The sequence below is a fragment of the Montipora capricornis genome, chromosome 2, assembly GCF_036669925.1.
Source record: "Montipora capricornis isolate CH-2021 chromosome 2, ASM3666992v2, whole genome shotgun sequence".
Lineage (NCBI taxonomy): Eukaryota > Metazoa > Cnidaria > Anthozoa > Scleractinia > Acroporidae > Montipora > Montipora capricornis.
The window spans coordinates 42,559,850-42,575,806 of record NC_090884.1 but is presented as its reverse complement, the minus strand read 5'-3'; the positions used below and the strand labels follow the sequence as shown (position 1 = coordinate 42,575,806).

The 15,957-nt window shown below is 40.6% G+C and overlaps 2 protein-coding genes across 2 annotated transcripts in view; one reads left to right on the top strand and one right to left on the bottom strand.

The window, feature by feature from the left end:
- LOC138022415 (uncharacterized) overlaps positions 1-3,145 on the bottom strand; it is a 50,728-nt gene extending 47,583 nt beyond the window's left edge. The window contains exons 1-2 of the mRNA XM_068869544.1: positions 2,877-3,145; positions 1,493-1,498 (exon numbers count right to left, since the gene is read on the bottom strand). Of these exons, the coding sequence (XP_068725645.1) occupies positions 1,493-1,498; positions 2,877-3,090 (220 nt within the window). The 5' untranslated portion in view covers positions 3,091-3,145. The remainder of the gene's footprint in view (positions 1-1,492; positions 1,499-2,876) is intronic.
- Positions 1-15,957, top strand: part of LOC138022404 (sushi, von Willebrand factor type A, EGF and pentraxin domain-containing protein 1-like) — a 113,319-nt gene that overhangs the window by 55,241 nt on the left and 42,121 nt on the right. Inside the window, exons 53-61 of the mRNA XM_068869534.1 lie at positions 367-540; positions 1,354-1,527; positions 10,094-10,267; positions 10,431-10,604; positions 10,833-11,006; positions 12,842-13,015; positions 13,506-13,679; positions 14,224-14,397; positions 14,530-14,703. Coding sequence (XP_068725635.1) covers positions 367-540; positions 1,354-1,527; positions 10,094-10,267; positions 10,431-10,604; positions 10,833-11,006; positions 12,842-13,015; positions 13,506-13,679; positions 14,224-14,397; positions 14,530-14,703 — 1,566 coding nt within the window. The remainder of the gene's footprint in view (positions 1-366; positions 541-1,353; positions 1,528-10,093; positions 10,268-10,430; positions 10,605-10,832; positions 11,007-12,841; positions 13,016-13,505; positions 13,680-14,223; positions 14,398-14,529; positions 14,704-15,957) is intronic.

Sequence of the window (15,957 nt, the reverse complement as noted above, 5' to 3'; positions counted from 1 at the left end):
CCCTGATATCTCACCTTCACAACATATTGTGAAGGAAAAGTAGGGAGAAGAAGAGAGGAGAAAATGGGAGAAGTGACAGGGATGGGTGGGGCTAATGTCTTAGTTTTCGCGCAGAAAGGTTAAAGAATTGCGAATGTCTGGCAACTATTGAAAGATGGCTCTCAATTTCATACCATGTTTTACATTAATTAATTCTTAATATTGATATTGTGCATAGGTGGTACCTTTTTACTATTCCTGTCTCTAAGCTGAATAAACATTTGTCGAACAAACTAATTATTTTGTAATGCATTCGATATTCTCGCTAATTTGTAATTTTCCTCAAAATACGCATTACTTTTTGCGCGCCTTTCATTTCCCATTTAGCCAATGACTGTGGACCTTTACAAGCCCCATCAAACGGCAGCCTATTTGGCAATCACACAACTTATCCCAACAAAGTGATCTTTACATGCGACGAAGGTTTCATTCTTCATGGATCGGCACTGAGATATTGTCAGTCTGATAAACGATGGAGTGGAAATAACACGGTTTGCAAAGGTATCAATCTTCCGTTATAATGAAAACTTAGCTCCATCTGGTTCTTCTTTGCCAATGGTTGGCCATATGATATCCCAACAATTAGTTAAGATTAACTAATGAAGTTGTGGAAACGTCTAGCTCTAAACAATTTCACTTTTTGTAACGTGTAAAGGTAAAGGTACAGGTCCTTGTTTTACGAGGGTAGGACGTGACAGTCAACTAGAGTTACTGATAAACTTGTGGCCGTCGGTGCGCACCTTTTACACCCTTTTGCGTATCTGTCAAATTGGGAGAAAAAAAAAACAAACACACACACAAACACACGCAAAAATGAAACGTGTAGACCACTGGCCGTTCATTTAAATGGTTCCCTGATAGGACCGCAGACTACTTTCCCAAACTAAATAATATTTGGCCTTCAGGAGGGATTTATACCCAAAAGGCTCGAATGTCAAGAAATGTGTGGCAGACGAAGCTAACATGGGAAATCAATCATTTTTCAACCTATTCGTATATTACACTTTGATCTAAGACCAGTTTTCCTTAGCGTCACGATTATAAAAACAAGCAATGTGCTTTCATCGCTACTGAGAACCAGTCCTTAGGCTAAGTATCCTTTGCTATCATTTGATATCACGTTTCATAGCTTAACTCTTTATACAGAGTGCTCAAGAAATGAAGAGTTAAACAAGCATTTCATGGCATGTCAAGGACTACCAGATATTTTCTCTTCCCATTAATACAGGTTATTGGTTTAGATGCGGCACGAGTAAAAGAAGAATGATTCCGTTATTTTTTTTCTTATTTCAAATGCCAATTTTCAATTAAAAGCAAAGGACTGTGGCTTACTGCACGTTCCCATCAATGGATCGACATTTGGTAATATGACCACCTTCCCCAACAATGTTAAATTTGTCTGCAACGATGGATTTAACTTGAAAGGGTCCAGAGTAAGGCAATGCCTGTCAACCGGAAACTGGAGCGGAAACAACACGGTTTGTGAAGGTATCAGTGTTGTTCTTTCTTAGTGTCTGTAAGTTCTTCTAGTTTTAAATAGATAGAATACGTGTACATGAATAACGGATAACAGATAAACTATTGCAAGAATCTTTCAATTAACTTTTTGGAGCAAATTACGTTTGCAATTCCTAAAATTTACTTAGCTCACTACTCAGATGTACTTGGTGACCTATGTAAGGCGTCAGAAAGAATACTTCACATCGAATAAGATCAGAATAGCCCAAGCCCAGTAAAGTTCTTAATAAAGTGTTCTACAACAAAGCAGAAAACAAAACAGAAGCAAAACAAAACACACACCCACAAAAGGAAAAAAAGAACCAGTTTTTTACAACTTCATAGTAAATGACACGGATTCAGACATTTCCTCCCTCATTGAGAACTACGAGAGTAGATTGTCTGAGCTGTTACTTAATCACGCACCAGTAAAAGGACGCAATAATAATAATTATAATAATAATAACAATAATAATAATAGAGCGGTTTTCAATTGAGTGTCGAAAGTAATTAGTTAATTACTTTGGTTTATGATTACTTCACTCAGTGATTGGTTCAAAGTTCTCGCGCCATTTTTTCAACCAATCAGAAGTGAAACCAAAACCAATTGTGGCTCGCGCGTGCACATTTTCCCGCGCTTTGTGACGGCTACGTGTAATTACTTCGAGTTTTGATTGGTTTACTGGATGGTCTCCGTCCTTTTTGATTGGTCAAAGTAATTACTTTGGTTTTGGTTTTACGACACTCATTCGAAAACCGCTCTAATGAATAATAACAATAACAATAACAATAACAATAATAATAATAACAACGACAATAATAATAATAATAATAATAATAATAAATATTTATTAACCCTCTCGCAGAACAAGCTCTGGATTACAGGGAGGTTAGGAATAACTTATAAATATTTGACAGTCACGAAGTCCTTTAGTCTATTTGTTCTTGTTCAAAGAGGGCGTATTCTGGTGCCCGACCTCTTGCAATAATCATGTTGGACAGACAGGGTCCTAGAATGTGCTACGTAGCTTCCTAACCGGGTGGTCCAAGTCCAAGTTTGACATGTACCGTTTACATAAATCTATGCGGCGAGATCTGCATTGATGAGCGCGGCCTCGTAGCTTAAACTAAGGAGATAATGTTCATTGCTCGTTTCTGAACTCTCTCTAACGATTGTGAGAGGTATTTGGACATGTTATTAAAAACCACGCAACCGTAGTCCAGTACTGATCTTACAACTGAGCAATAAACTACGATGATATCTTGATCGCTGACACCACACTTCTTCAGCTGACGTAGGGCATATAGTCGCTTGTAAGCTTTCCTGACTATAATGTCACAGTGGGAGTCCCATCTTAGGTCTTCTGCGATAGTGACACCGAGGAGCTTAAACGTGCGCACACGCTCAACGACCGTATTTCCGATGAAAATGGGGCTCCGCGTGCAACTGCTATAGTCAAGGCAGTCAACGACAATACTTTTGCATTTGGTTGGATTTAACATCATTTTGTGTTCATTAGCATAACTGTAAACGTCATTAACTAAGAAGCTCATTACAGGAGGTAAGTTCCTTGGTACGGTCTCTTATTAGATGGTTTGGTCGTCCATGAACTTTGCGCTTAGAGGCCATGATTTCACCAGGGAGGATGGAAGAGGACACATTGAGTAAGGCAGCTAACCAGCGAACAATGCAGGGATGGAGGTTGAAGCGATGTAGCTTTCCAAGGAGGGTGCTGTGATCAATCAGATCGAATCCTTTTCTGATGTCACCCAAAAAAAAAAGTAGCCCGCACTGCTTCCTCGGTCCAAGCTACCATGCAGTGTGTGTAATAAATACACCAAAGTGTCCGTAGTTGACTTTCCACTCACTGCCCACTGCAAGGGACCTAACACACGCATGACAGGCTCGTAAACTTGACTGAGTGTAAAGCCCTCCATAACCTTAGCTACCTGGAATGTTAAGGCAATGGGTCGTATATTCGTATATCATTTTCAACCGAAGTGTGGAGGGGGGGGGGGGGGGGGAAAGGCGCACTTTAGGAATGGGATATAGTGATGCTAGCTTGATTATAGATGGTAGAAACCCCTCGCGCAACGACGCATTGTACAAGTCAGCCACTACCGGTGCCAGCTCGAAGGCAAACAACTTCGAAATCATATTTGAAATTGCATCAGGGCCAGGTGCCTTAAGTGCCATGTACGCTTTCCTAGGTATAATTAGAAGGCAGTTTGGGATCTCGTACACAGGGATGCTGTTGACATCATGTGGCGTAAGAGGGGTAAATGAGGATGTTAGACCAACAAAGAACTGATTGATGTTTCCCATGCAGAGGTCCCGGGCAGACGAGATGGTTGTTCCGTCAATTAGTTGATGGTACTATTGGTCACGAGAGATGACCAATGGCAAACTCTTCACATTTTCCCACCATTTATCTGCGCAGGTCTCCTTGAGGCACTTTACTTTGGAAGTGTAATAGGTACGCTTGCACATTTTGATAGCGATTTGGACTTCGTTGCGCCTGCGGTGAGGGCGTTTTTGTCTCCTGGATATTAAAGTCCTGACCCTGGGTGTTTTCCAGGGTTTATCTGCGCACGGGTTTACCTCAAGGCTAGGAAGTAGTCAATCGCCGCTGATGGTACTTGGGAGATGTAGTTACACTTATCCACACACGATACAATAGAGTAGTAATGATCCCACGAGAAGGCCGTCATCCAGCGGCCAAAGCTTTAAATGGCGCTGTCTCGGGTATCGTGAAATGTCACAAGCCGCTTAGCGGGCTTGACAGCGAGCGTAACAGGCTGGATAAGGACAGTAAAGTGGTCACTTGTGCTGTTTTTTGGTAGTTGGAAAGGAGGTGACCAACACTTGGGGTTATTAGTAAAAAAACAGTGTCTCTGATAAACACCTTGATAATCTGTGACAAACTGCATCTCTGGCGGAAAATTGAAGATGATGTGTGAGTACATGTTGAATTGAAGTCACCTGTCACACAAACTAGACAGTCTGGGTGAGATCTCAGGGTCAACTGTGCTCTGCACGTGACTGTAAAGGACTTTGTAGTCGTTGCCGGTTGCCCGAAGGGGGTAGTATATGACAGCCAGTAGGATCATTGAGATTGACCTGGGCAGTCGCCGAGGTCTAAGACGGATCCACAGGGTCTCAGAGACAGAATCATTCAGCTCGAGGAGGGAAAGTCTAGAGCAAGGGAAAGTGTATCGGACATATGCGGCTACTCCACCAGTATGGGATGGGCGGTCCTTGCGGAACAACACATAATCCTTGAGTTGGACGGCGGAGTCAGGGATGTTTTCATGAAGCCAAACCTCTGTTATGCACACAATATCCGCATAATTCACTCAGCAAACACACGCAAGTTTGTCGAACTTTTGAGCAAGCGAGCGGGTATTACACAAGAGACAGGTGGAATGCTAGCATCACTATACGAGCGATGGTTATTGTCCTGAAGAGTGGAGTTCCCAGGGCATGCTGTACATGTTGTCATAGATACGGTATGCAGATCGCTGCTAGTGATTTCTGTAGCACTAGAAAATAAACTAATATTCTTCGATGGCTTTTTCCCTACTCTTTTTCCTTTGTATCGAAAGATCCCTTGCGGTTTGAGCTAGCTGAAAAAGCACTTATCCTTTCAAGGAAATGGGGGCTAATGCCGCAAGGCGAGTAGTTGATGTCTTGAGTATTGAATAGGGCAAATAGGGTTATCGCGGTTATGCAAATTGCTTGTCAAACATGGCTGGTTTGTTTTAGAAACTCGAAGACCCTCACGCGTAGGAAGCGGCGGCTGTAGTTCATCACCAGCAGCAATTTTATGGCCAGGATTAATGCTGATATCCTTAAAGACCATGATGTCGAACGGCGGGTGAAAACCTAGGATAGCCAAGTTTACAGCACTTGGTGGTCGCTCGCCTCGTTTTATGAATTCCTGATTCAGCAATTCGTACACGGTGAGGCCGTGGTTCACATCGTAGAGAGCATTAAGTTGTAACGATTGCAGTGAGCTTTCTGGTCTTGCTGACCGGCTATAGAGGCGGCAGTATACGCCAGAACGTAGTAGGACTAAACGTAGAGACAGAGCTAACATAAGCGTGCATGGCTGCCATGGTTGGGCGCCGAACAAACCCCATATCACTTATCACTCTCAGGCCGAATGCAGCTTGGTACAATGACTATAATTTATGCCAAGAAAAAGAAACGCGGGAGACTTGAGCGTCAGTACGTGCAACACGACTCTCCATTGACAGGGAACTCTACGTGAACCAATTTGCAATTGTGAATCAGATGATAAGTGACGTCTAACCAGAGAGTCCTCTTTAATACTGTGGACCGATTGCTTCACTGAAAGACCGAGAATTGTCACCTTTTCTTTTCTGAAAAAAAAAAAAATTTCAAGATACGCATTGCACTGCATACTGAATCCGCCCTAGCTTTAAATCCACTGCCTGAAGCTCCTTGCAGTCAAGCAGAACTTTCATAGTTCCGTGATGTGAGTTCTGTTGAGATAGTCAAGGTTATGCACTTCCCCGGTCTGAAAAACTGCGACCTTGATCCTTTCCCCTTCACTTTGATGAAAGGCTGCTTCGACATTGTTCTGCCTGTGTTGGTAAAAATCATTAACACGTCACTAGAAACTGCAAACGTACCGCAACACCTCAATTGCAAGGAAGCAATTTGGAGACCTACACTCAATCAATATCCTAAACTTTATACCAATCTCAAATCTGAAGTTTCTGTCAAAAGTCATCGAGAAAGCTGTTGCCTTTCAACTAGTCGATTATCTTGTGAGTAACGGACTTGAGGAACCTTTGAAATCAGTAATAGCAGTGAGAGAGCACTTTTCCAGGTACAAAATGACATTTCATGCGCAATCGATCAGCAGCAGAGTATCATATTTAAGATATTAAAGATCGCAAACTGTTTGTTCAAGTAGACAATGCAAGGTCAACATCATAAAATCTACGGGCGGGCCGGTGTTCCGCAAGGGTCAGTATTGGGATCTCTCCTGTATTGGCTATATACAGCTCCACTTGGTGACATTATCCGAAGTCATGGCCTACTCCACCACTTCTATGCTGACGATACGATACGTTTCATTCAAAGCCACCCCAAATGGAACTGCAGCTGCCGTCTCTCAAATAGAGGCCTGTGCCAGAGATATTGATGCCTAGATGCTGAGCAACAAATTAAAATTGAACAGGGAAAAGCAAAAAATATTGTGCTTAGTGCACATCATTGCCACCGCCCGCACGTACATGGCACTATCATTACGGATATCAAGGAGAATTCCCTCGCCATCAGCCAGGAACATAGGAGCAACTTTAGAAAAATAGGTTTTTATCATATTCGCAATATAGCTTAGAACAGAAACTGCCTAACTCAAAAGGTTACTGAGATACCGGTGCATGACTTTATGTCCTCTAAATTATTATTATTATTATTATTATTATTATTATTATTATTATTATTATTATTATTATTATTACTAAATAGAACCACATAGGGCGCGCAGTGTAACCTATGCGATCTGAGGGAACTATAAAAATAAAACTACTGAGTTAAAAAGTGAATAAATAAATAAATAACTAAATAAGTAAATTAGCGATAAAATATAAAAAATCTTGCGGACAATCTAAAACTCTCCAATACTAAAACTATATTGAGCTCCTATACTATTTCTACGGGGAAAGGCAATTCGCGGTAGCCTTGAAAGTTCTCACAATGTTGAGAGAACTCTAGATGGTAGCCTTCTGCATCCTTCTCAAAGCGTCATAGCCCCTACTGCGAAAGAGCTTCCTCATTGTCAGGTCTACATCCCTTGACCATCCCCCCAGCTCGTCAATGATGATGTTACATTGTTCAACGTCATAACCAGGGTACTGTTTCTTTAGCTCAAATCGCAGTGGCACGTACTTGACCGTCTTCTCCTCGGACTTCTTTTCCCGATGCTCCATCCACGGACAGGACATCTCCACAGCCCACACCTTCGTATTCTTGTGGTCCACAAACCGAGCGTCCACTCTGTTAGCCTTGACAATGGTGTGCTCCGCATAAACAGGAACATTCCAAAACGCTAATGCCTCAGATGACTCATAGACTGGTTTGGATACTGCACACGAGTACCAGGGAGGGACTGAATCATTTAGCCTCAGATCCCTAGTCAAAAGAACTTTCAGTGCTGCGTTTCTAGATATTTAGACTGGGCCAGAGCAGAGCACCATGCTAGCACATGCACAAGAGTTTCAGGAACTTTCCCACACAGTCTACACGTGATGTCACCCTGTACTGCACCTGTTTTGTGGACTGTGTACACCTTAGTGGGCGTAAGCTGCTCGTACAATTCCATTACCCCAGCTATAGTAGGGGTAGGAGCACAGGTCCAATCACGCAACCACGCAAAGCATGATTAAGATTTAACTCACTGTCCTGCCACCTAGCCTGTAAGAACCGTCCATGCCACTTCATCTCCTCTTTGATCTTCTCTTTCAGCTTCTCCATATCTGCCTTCTTGAGGTGTTCTTTCACCTTTGGCCCTTTAATCTCCGTCTCAGGATCGCTCACATACCGACACGATAGTTGAGGGTACTCCAGAGACAGGCTCGTACCCATTTCCTTAGCAAACTTATGCGCTTCCTTCATCAGCGAAGTGTGTCCCTTGTCTACCACCCTCTCTTCGAACTGTTGCACCGTTATCATAGAGGGATCCATGTTCTGACATAGCTTCATTGCCGCCTTGATCTTGGTCAACTTGTATTCGCGCTCAACCGAGCGCAAGCCACGCCCTCCTTTCTCTCTTGCCAAATTACATTATCGCCGTCGAGCTTAAGGGATGCTGCCCACCGTTTTCACAGATGATCTTTCTAGCTTCTCTGTCGATAACTCGCAATTCTGTGATTGGCAGGTGTTGAGTCCAAAGAATATTAAATAATAATAATAAAAATAATAATAATAATAATAATAATAATAATGATTATAATAATAATAATAATAATATTATTATTATTATTATTATTATTATTATTATTATTATTATGCTATCTCCTTTAACTTTATGCCATATTACAACATAATAGCCGATCCCATTCCTTGGGCCTAGGGCTAAAATGAGATAGAAGTCTACTTGATGGAGAGTGCCTTTCTTAGGATGCGTGATGTTCCTAGAAGTGTAATCTTCTGTAGTTCAAAAATTTTGATGTTACCCGAGATTTGTTTGATGTATTTCTTCAAGCTCTTCTTTATTGATCTCAGTGCTCCAATCACTACTGGAATCGTTGTGGTCTTCATCCCCAACATTCGGTCAATCTCGATATCGAGGTCTTCCGTATATTTTGACAGCTTTTCATAAACTTAAACTAACGTGTTCTTTTCAGTGGGGATGGACATATCAATGAGTAGGAAGCTTTTCTCCGGTTTGTCTTTTATTACAATGTCTGGTCTGTTGGCCTTTATCTCACGGTTTGTCTGTATTGGTATATCCCACAAGATTGTGATGTAGTCTTTCTGTTTCTGTGACGGTATGGGGTTCATGCTCATACCATTTCTCTTCTATGTTTACATTTACCTCTTTGCAGATGTTCCGGTGTTATTATTGTTATTGTTATTGTTATTGTTATTGTTATTGTTATTTTTATGTTATTGTTATTGTTATTGTTATTGTAAATGGAGGCCGGGGTAACCGCGTTAAACGAGCTGTTGCTTTGAATGCCCTTGCTAATTCTGCGGCGCAGCTAAGAACGTGACTTAAGTTTCAAACTGCGATGATCTAAGATCTTAACATGCTTCTTTCTACATTTCAAATATATTAATTTAATGTCTTTCATAAAGTCTCTTCAAACTCACATCATCTTCGGGTTTATTACGAACTCGCAAAATTATCAACTCGTAGTTGGTTTTCAGGCTCAATTTGTAAAGCAGTCTCGTCCAGGCTTGAATTTTTCCGGATTTCCTTTCGTCACTGATCAAGTAACGTTCGTAACTGCGGTGATCTGAGATCGTAACACGCTCCATATATCATGGTTCAGATATCATCACGGTTCTTCCATGTGTGAATTGGTGTCTTCATGGTTACCATCATTATTATTGTATTTATCTAGATTCCTGTTGCCTTCGAGTATACGGTATCTCTCGCAGAATGCTTTTTTGTCGGTTAATCTAAATGTTACATAAACGAACTGATACGATTAAGAGAGGATTTAAGTTTTAACACCATCGTGCACTGATCGTTAGAGGGACTTTCCTATTCTTGGAAATCGGTCTCAATGAGGTATTACTGATTATTTCAACGTACTCTTTTTGTGTGAGACTGTCTGACTATCCTCGACCAATCATTTTCTATCAACGAAACTTTATCTGTTATCGGTCGATAGAAAACAACTTTACACGGTATTCTTAATTAAGACAAAGACCGCGCTGAGCGTTTATTTAAGACGTACGCAACCACTTCCGAACCAACATTTTCGTTCGGGTAGGAACTAACGAGGCAAAAAGCAGTGGATACTGTTTTGAACATTGCGCCTTCCATTACTTATATCTTATTCCTTTCAGCTAGGAATTGTGGCCCACTTTCTGCTCCTTTCAATGGTTCTGTCATTGGGAATCAATATACGTACCCAAACAAAATATCTTTTCAGTGCGATGAAGGATTTATTTTAATGGGTTCCGAATTAAGGGAGTGTCAAGCCAGTGGCGTATGGAGTGGGAACAACACTTTCTGTGAAGGTAATTTCTAAGAAAGTAACACCTATAAACCTTTAGGAAAGAGTAAAATTGTTTGTGCGTTTAGCACGATCTTTGAGACTAAGAAATCCATAATGATTAAGTTCCTTTGAAAACACCTATCTGTCTTAAATGTATAACCGAAATTATTATTATTCTATTACAGCCATAGATTGTGGTCCTCTGTCGACTCCGCTGAATGGTTCGTTATTTGGTAATCTGACGGTATACCCCAACAGGGTCCATTTTGGTTGCGATCTTGGATTCTTTTTGCTTGGTTCGTACGTAAGAACGTGCCAACCGAACGGGACATGGAATGGTTCCGAAACTTTTTGTGAAGGTAAAACAATATGATAGGTGACCTTAGATATTAAAATTGACAAGCTTTTTGCACGAAAATTGGCGAAGGAGAGGGTGTACTCTGTGTTTACTGGTTGCGCCAATCGAGTGTTGGTAGATTTTTAATGATCTACATGAGAATTCAATTTCATGAATCTTTACTGATTCCCATTTCATTACAGCAATTGGTTTTAAATCATTAAAACTGATGTATAATTTTTTCTTTAAGCTGTTGATTGCGGCGGGTTATTTGCTCCCCAAAATGGTACAATGATCGGTGAAAAAACAACATTTCCAAACCTCGCTCGATTTAGCTGCGATGAAGGCTTTATCTTGAACGGCTCGTGGATCAGAGAATGTCAAGCAAATGGAACATGGAGTGGCACTAGGACCAAATGTCGAGGTGCACTAACACTGATTACTATTTCCATCGCTATCTGCACTGCTAAACACATTTGCCAGAAAACTGGTTATGTGATCAAGCAGTTTTCCAAACAAGGCGGTTGTCAACAAAAGCAATATCCTTTGAGTCTTGTTTAACTAGGAAGGAGACTAATATTTACTCAATAACTGCATGTTGTAATCAACTTTACACTTTTATCTACCTGTTTTCAATTGATTTCATCACCTCTTTTTCAGTTGAAAAAGTGTTTCACTATCACCATTTTTTTAAGGTTCTCTCCTAAGTCAAGACTTACCTAGAACTTCTAAAATTTTATGTATAATTTTTCTCGTATAACCTTTATCCCCGTAAAATTATTTCCAGGGAACAAAGCTGGTGATTTTAGGACACCAATTCTATGTCCAAATATGGCCAAAAATGAGATCGACGCTAGGCTTTTGAACATTATGCTGGCATATTTTTTTCGAGCATTTTAGTGAGGGGAAAGCGTTAAGCATTATTCGAGCATTTTGGTGGCATTTTGCCCCCATTTTTTTTTTTCAGAAAAAATGAAAGTTTTACTACTCAACCGACAAGAACAATCCTTAGAAGATTAAATTGAAACATCACCCATGTTGCAATACAACAACAAAGACTAACTTTCCGTCACTTAAATATCACATATCATATATTGTTAACTTATGATACTACATTTGTGTTGTACATATAGGTTTTTGTGAATTTGAGCCTTCATTTGTGTCAATGTTGACACCTATGTATGAGCATCAAGTGAGCATTTTAGTAGATTTTTGGGGGAAGACCAAGCATTTTATTGGGGAAGAAGGAGAATTAAAATGGAGCATTTTAGTGGCAAAGTGAAAGCGTAAAGAACAAAAGCCTAATCGAAGCTTGCACGCAGGGGAAAATGCACGGATTACATAGAAATAAAGAAAAAAACCCAGCTATGAACCAGAGTTAAGCGTTTCAAGGGCTTAAGCTTGTGCTAAACTATATTGCTACTATTATTATTACTAAAAAGCTTTGTATAATAAGCTCATTAATGAAGAAGCGAAGGGAAGAACGCTACCATCCACAACTTGGGTGGAGCATTCTTCTTATTCCCACCACCCCCTCAGATTTACAATAAAATCCTCTGCACTTTGCATATTATTTTTCTGGGGGGGGGGGGGGGGGGATTTTCCATGGCCATGACATCATATTTTCAGAAAGGAGTCCATTGGTTAATGACTTTGCCTTTGCTTCCATGAATCATGCACAAATAGGAAACTAGCAAAACAAATGCTCTAATTTTATATAGCAACTATACAACGTCGCCGATGAGGTACTTGTATTTTTCTGAAAAGGGGCTTGTATTGACAATGCCAGTTCTTCACTTCAATTTGCTTCAGAACATTATTGTTTCCGCAGCATAATCTATCAAATTACTTATTATCCCCTTCCTTGACTGGCCTAGTAGTTGTTAATTAAAGTATACTTCTTGGTTGCATTGACAGCCAGACAGACGGACGGACGGACAGCCCTTTAGTCATGACGCTATGCCGTCATTGTTCATTGTTATCGATTTCTCATGCTCTTGCTTTCAAAGTGTTACTTTCTGAGGAAAATCAAATTACCAAACAAAGCCAAAACCCTACAATAATTAATTGCTGAGACAGTGGCTATTAACCCAGGCTGGCCGATTTACTAGCATATCGCCACCATGGCACAATGATGTTGGAACGAATAAAGATACAACAAGTTGAATCAAGCTTCTCCGATAGTTTGGCCATGTTTTTGGGGTTGCGTATAAATATCTTTTGTGTTCCCATTCTTTACTTTTGACCGTCCTTTTGTAGCTGTTGATTGTGGTCAGCCCAGGCCTTTAAAGAATGGTAGCATTTCTGGTGAAAAAACAATGTATCCAAATGTCATGCAGCTAAGTTGCGAGAAGGGATTCATTCTTCGAGGCTCTTCCCAGATACGATGCCAGACCGATGGAACGTGGAGCAATACGTCAACCTTTTGTGATGGTAAACAAGTTATAGCTCGAGCCACCATTTCCTGGCTTAATCATTATTATCATATCACCACACTTTTCTGTTGCCTGTGGGATCATTGGCACTCTATCTCTTGTAACAAATTTAGCTGTACGAAATACAGAATATATGAAAATCATGTGTTTAACTGTGATGATCACTCCAGACTCGATCCTCTACGGGTTTATCGTTAGCTCACCAAGTGACCATCTCCCAGTTAGCTTGATAGCTAGAGCCTGGCTAGCTTGGTAGAGCACTGCACGTTTGACGCAAAGTTTATTGGTTGTAATCCCCCTCAAGCCTCAAAGTTTTAGACTTTGGCCTCACAGCCTCTAAAGTAGTGCTCATAACTGCAGTGATAATTTCAAGACTTCAACAAATCTGGCTATGCAATCAATCGAAGAAATGTTCACCAAGATTCGACCATGCGTGACAGAAGACCCCTCGTACGTCATTTAAATAATCCCTTTCGCTTTTTTTCCAGCGATGGATTGTGGACAACTTGCTGTTCCTTACAACGGCTCTATCATGGGAAATGAAACAAGGTTTCCAAACAAAGTTTCTCTTCGTTGTGACGAAGGATTTATTCTACACGGGTCAATCGAAAGGCGCTGTGAAGCAAACGGTTCTTGGAGTGGTTTTCAGACAACGTGCAAAGGTAATCGCTCCTATGATAAAAGGGCTTTTCAAATTTTTATTGGTAGAAAAGGTATGTACGGGCTGGTCTTACTTACCTTTATAATAGGTCGCTTTCGATATATTAAAATTCAGCCCTAAACAAAAAAAAAACATCATCTCGAGGCTCTGGGGAATAAACTCATACATATCCTTATATTTGTCCCCCAGAGCCTTGAGATGATGTTTTTTTTAGGGCTGAATTTTAATATATCGAAATTGGTCTATTGTGGAATATGGCTCTTTATATGCTCCAACAAACTGCTCCTCTTCAGGTAATTTGACACTGTTTCCAAATAATTCAGGTTGGCTATGACTCTCTCCGTTGGGAAACCCAGTTGGACATGGAGTGGTTTGTTAGCTTTATGTGTTTGTAACTATATTTAAGAATGAGAAAAAAAGAAACTCCCATCTCTTCTCGGCCGCATACAAATGTGCTCTACCCTCGAGCTCCCGACGAAACGAAACTGGCAGCCCATAATGGTATTCGTATTGTATGGCCAACTTTCTTGTAATTTCCTATTCAGCACGCGATTGTGGTCCTCTATCCGTCCCAACAAATGGTTCCTCTTCTGGTAATCTAACAACTTTTCCGAACACGGTTGTGTTTGGTTGTGACGATGGTTTCATTCTCGTGGGATCCGATACCAGAGGTTGTCAGGCCAATGGTTCGTGGAGTGGAAGTCAAACATTTTGCCAAGGTGAATACAATTCAAGGCTAGTTTGGTTTTTTCATCCCTATGTGTGATGCTGCTGTTTTGTTTCTTCAAGTTCACGTAAATGCATCTTTTGACCATACACTCTGATAGTTATCGTCCTGATTGAATTTATAGCTGTAGACTGTGGTCCTTTACCTGATCCAATGAACGGTTCATCGTCTGGTGACCTCACAGTGTTTCCCAATACTGTAGCTTTTAGCTGTGATCCCGGCTTCGTTCTCAAGGGATCATCTGAAAGGACTTGTCAGACTAATGGAAATTGGAGTGGATCTCCAAGCATTTGCAATGGTAAACTTAATAATAAAGTAAAAATCATGTCTCTCTTTGAATCTTAAATGGATGTTTAGAAATTTGCTATCAACTTGAAACTTAGATGTGAAAAGATTACAACGTTTTAAGGGCCTCCTTTGGAGGATCTATTGATGTGTCCCCTTGATCGCACTTAAAGAAATTCGCGCTAATTGTTTCTGCGGAATGTTATTGCGCAGGTAACTAACGCGACTGTAATAGTAAAGTTGAGGTTTAAAACTCTTTGCGAAAACTGTGGACGATATGTCTTGCACAGCGTTGGATCAGAGAAGATCGTGATCAGTCAAAATTGATTAAAAAATATTTATGAAAGTCAACTAGACTACTGCTCGACTGATATTCTAGTTGTTCTATCAGTCGTGCAGAAGTCTACTTGACTTTCATAAATATTTTTCAAGCATTAGTGAAAATAACAGGGCGACAAAAACGCCGGGGAATAAAATTCCGGGCCGGCAAAAGAATGGTACATTTATTTCCGAATCAGCATGAAACGTTCAAGAGAAGTGAGAGGGAAGGTGGAAAAGTTCTGGAAAAGGTAGCTGATCGAGTAGTGGCTGAAAGTTTGGAAAACTTGAGGACGAACCGTTGCGTAAACTTAATGGGGCTGTTTTTGTCAAATGTTTTTGTTACCCTAAGAACTTGAGTTCAAAATGAATGCATGTTTTTGAAGTTCTTTTCCTTTACTTTCGTGAAAATAGGTCATAATTGTATTTTCATTCTCGTCCGCTTGAACAGTGCGGACCTGTGAGGAAACAGCCAGTGATTAAATTTAACATAAACCCCACTCAAGAAGATGAGCATGACGGCAATGGAAAGATATTATACAAAACACTAACCAAATGAAGATGACGTCGGCTTGAAACTTCGTTGCTATGCTCGAGAAAGTTTTTTTTTTTTAATTTATTATTATTATTAATTTCTATTACGCAATTATCGGGTGCCGATTTGAAAGATGAATTTTTGTTCCAGATTCTTGCAGCTTTCCGTCGTACCTAGATGTAAGGAAAGGCCGCAGATAGCCATGTGTTTTTTGGAGTGGTTAGGCAGATTAAAATGGCGAGCGACTGGCTTAGATGCATTCTTGTCATTCTTCTCAACATCGCGAAGGTGTTCGAGGAATCGGTCACGTAGTCGTCTACCTGTCTCACCAATATATAATTTATTGCATAACGTACAGGTTATGCAATAACCTCCTACTCTACTATAAAAACTACACGTAACCCATAATCCCTC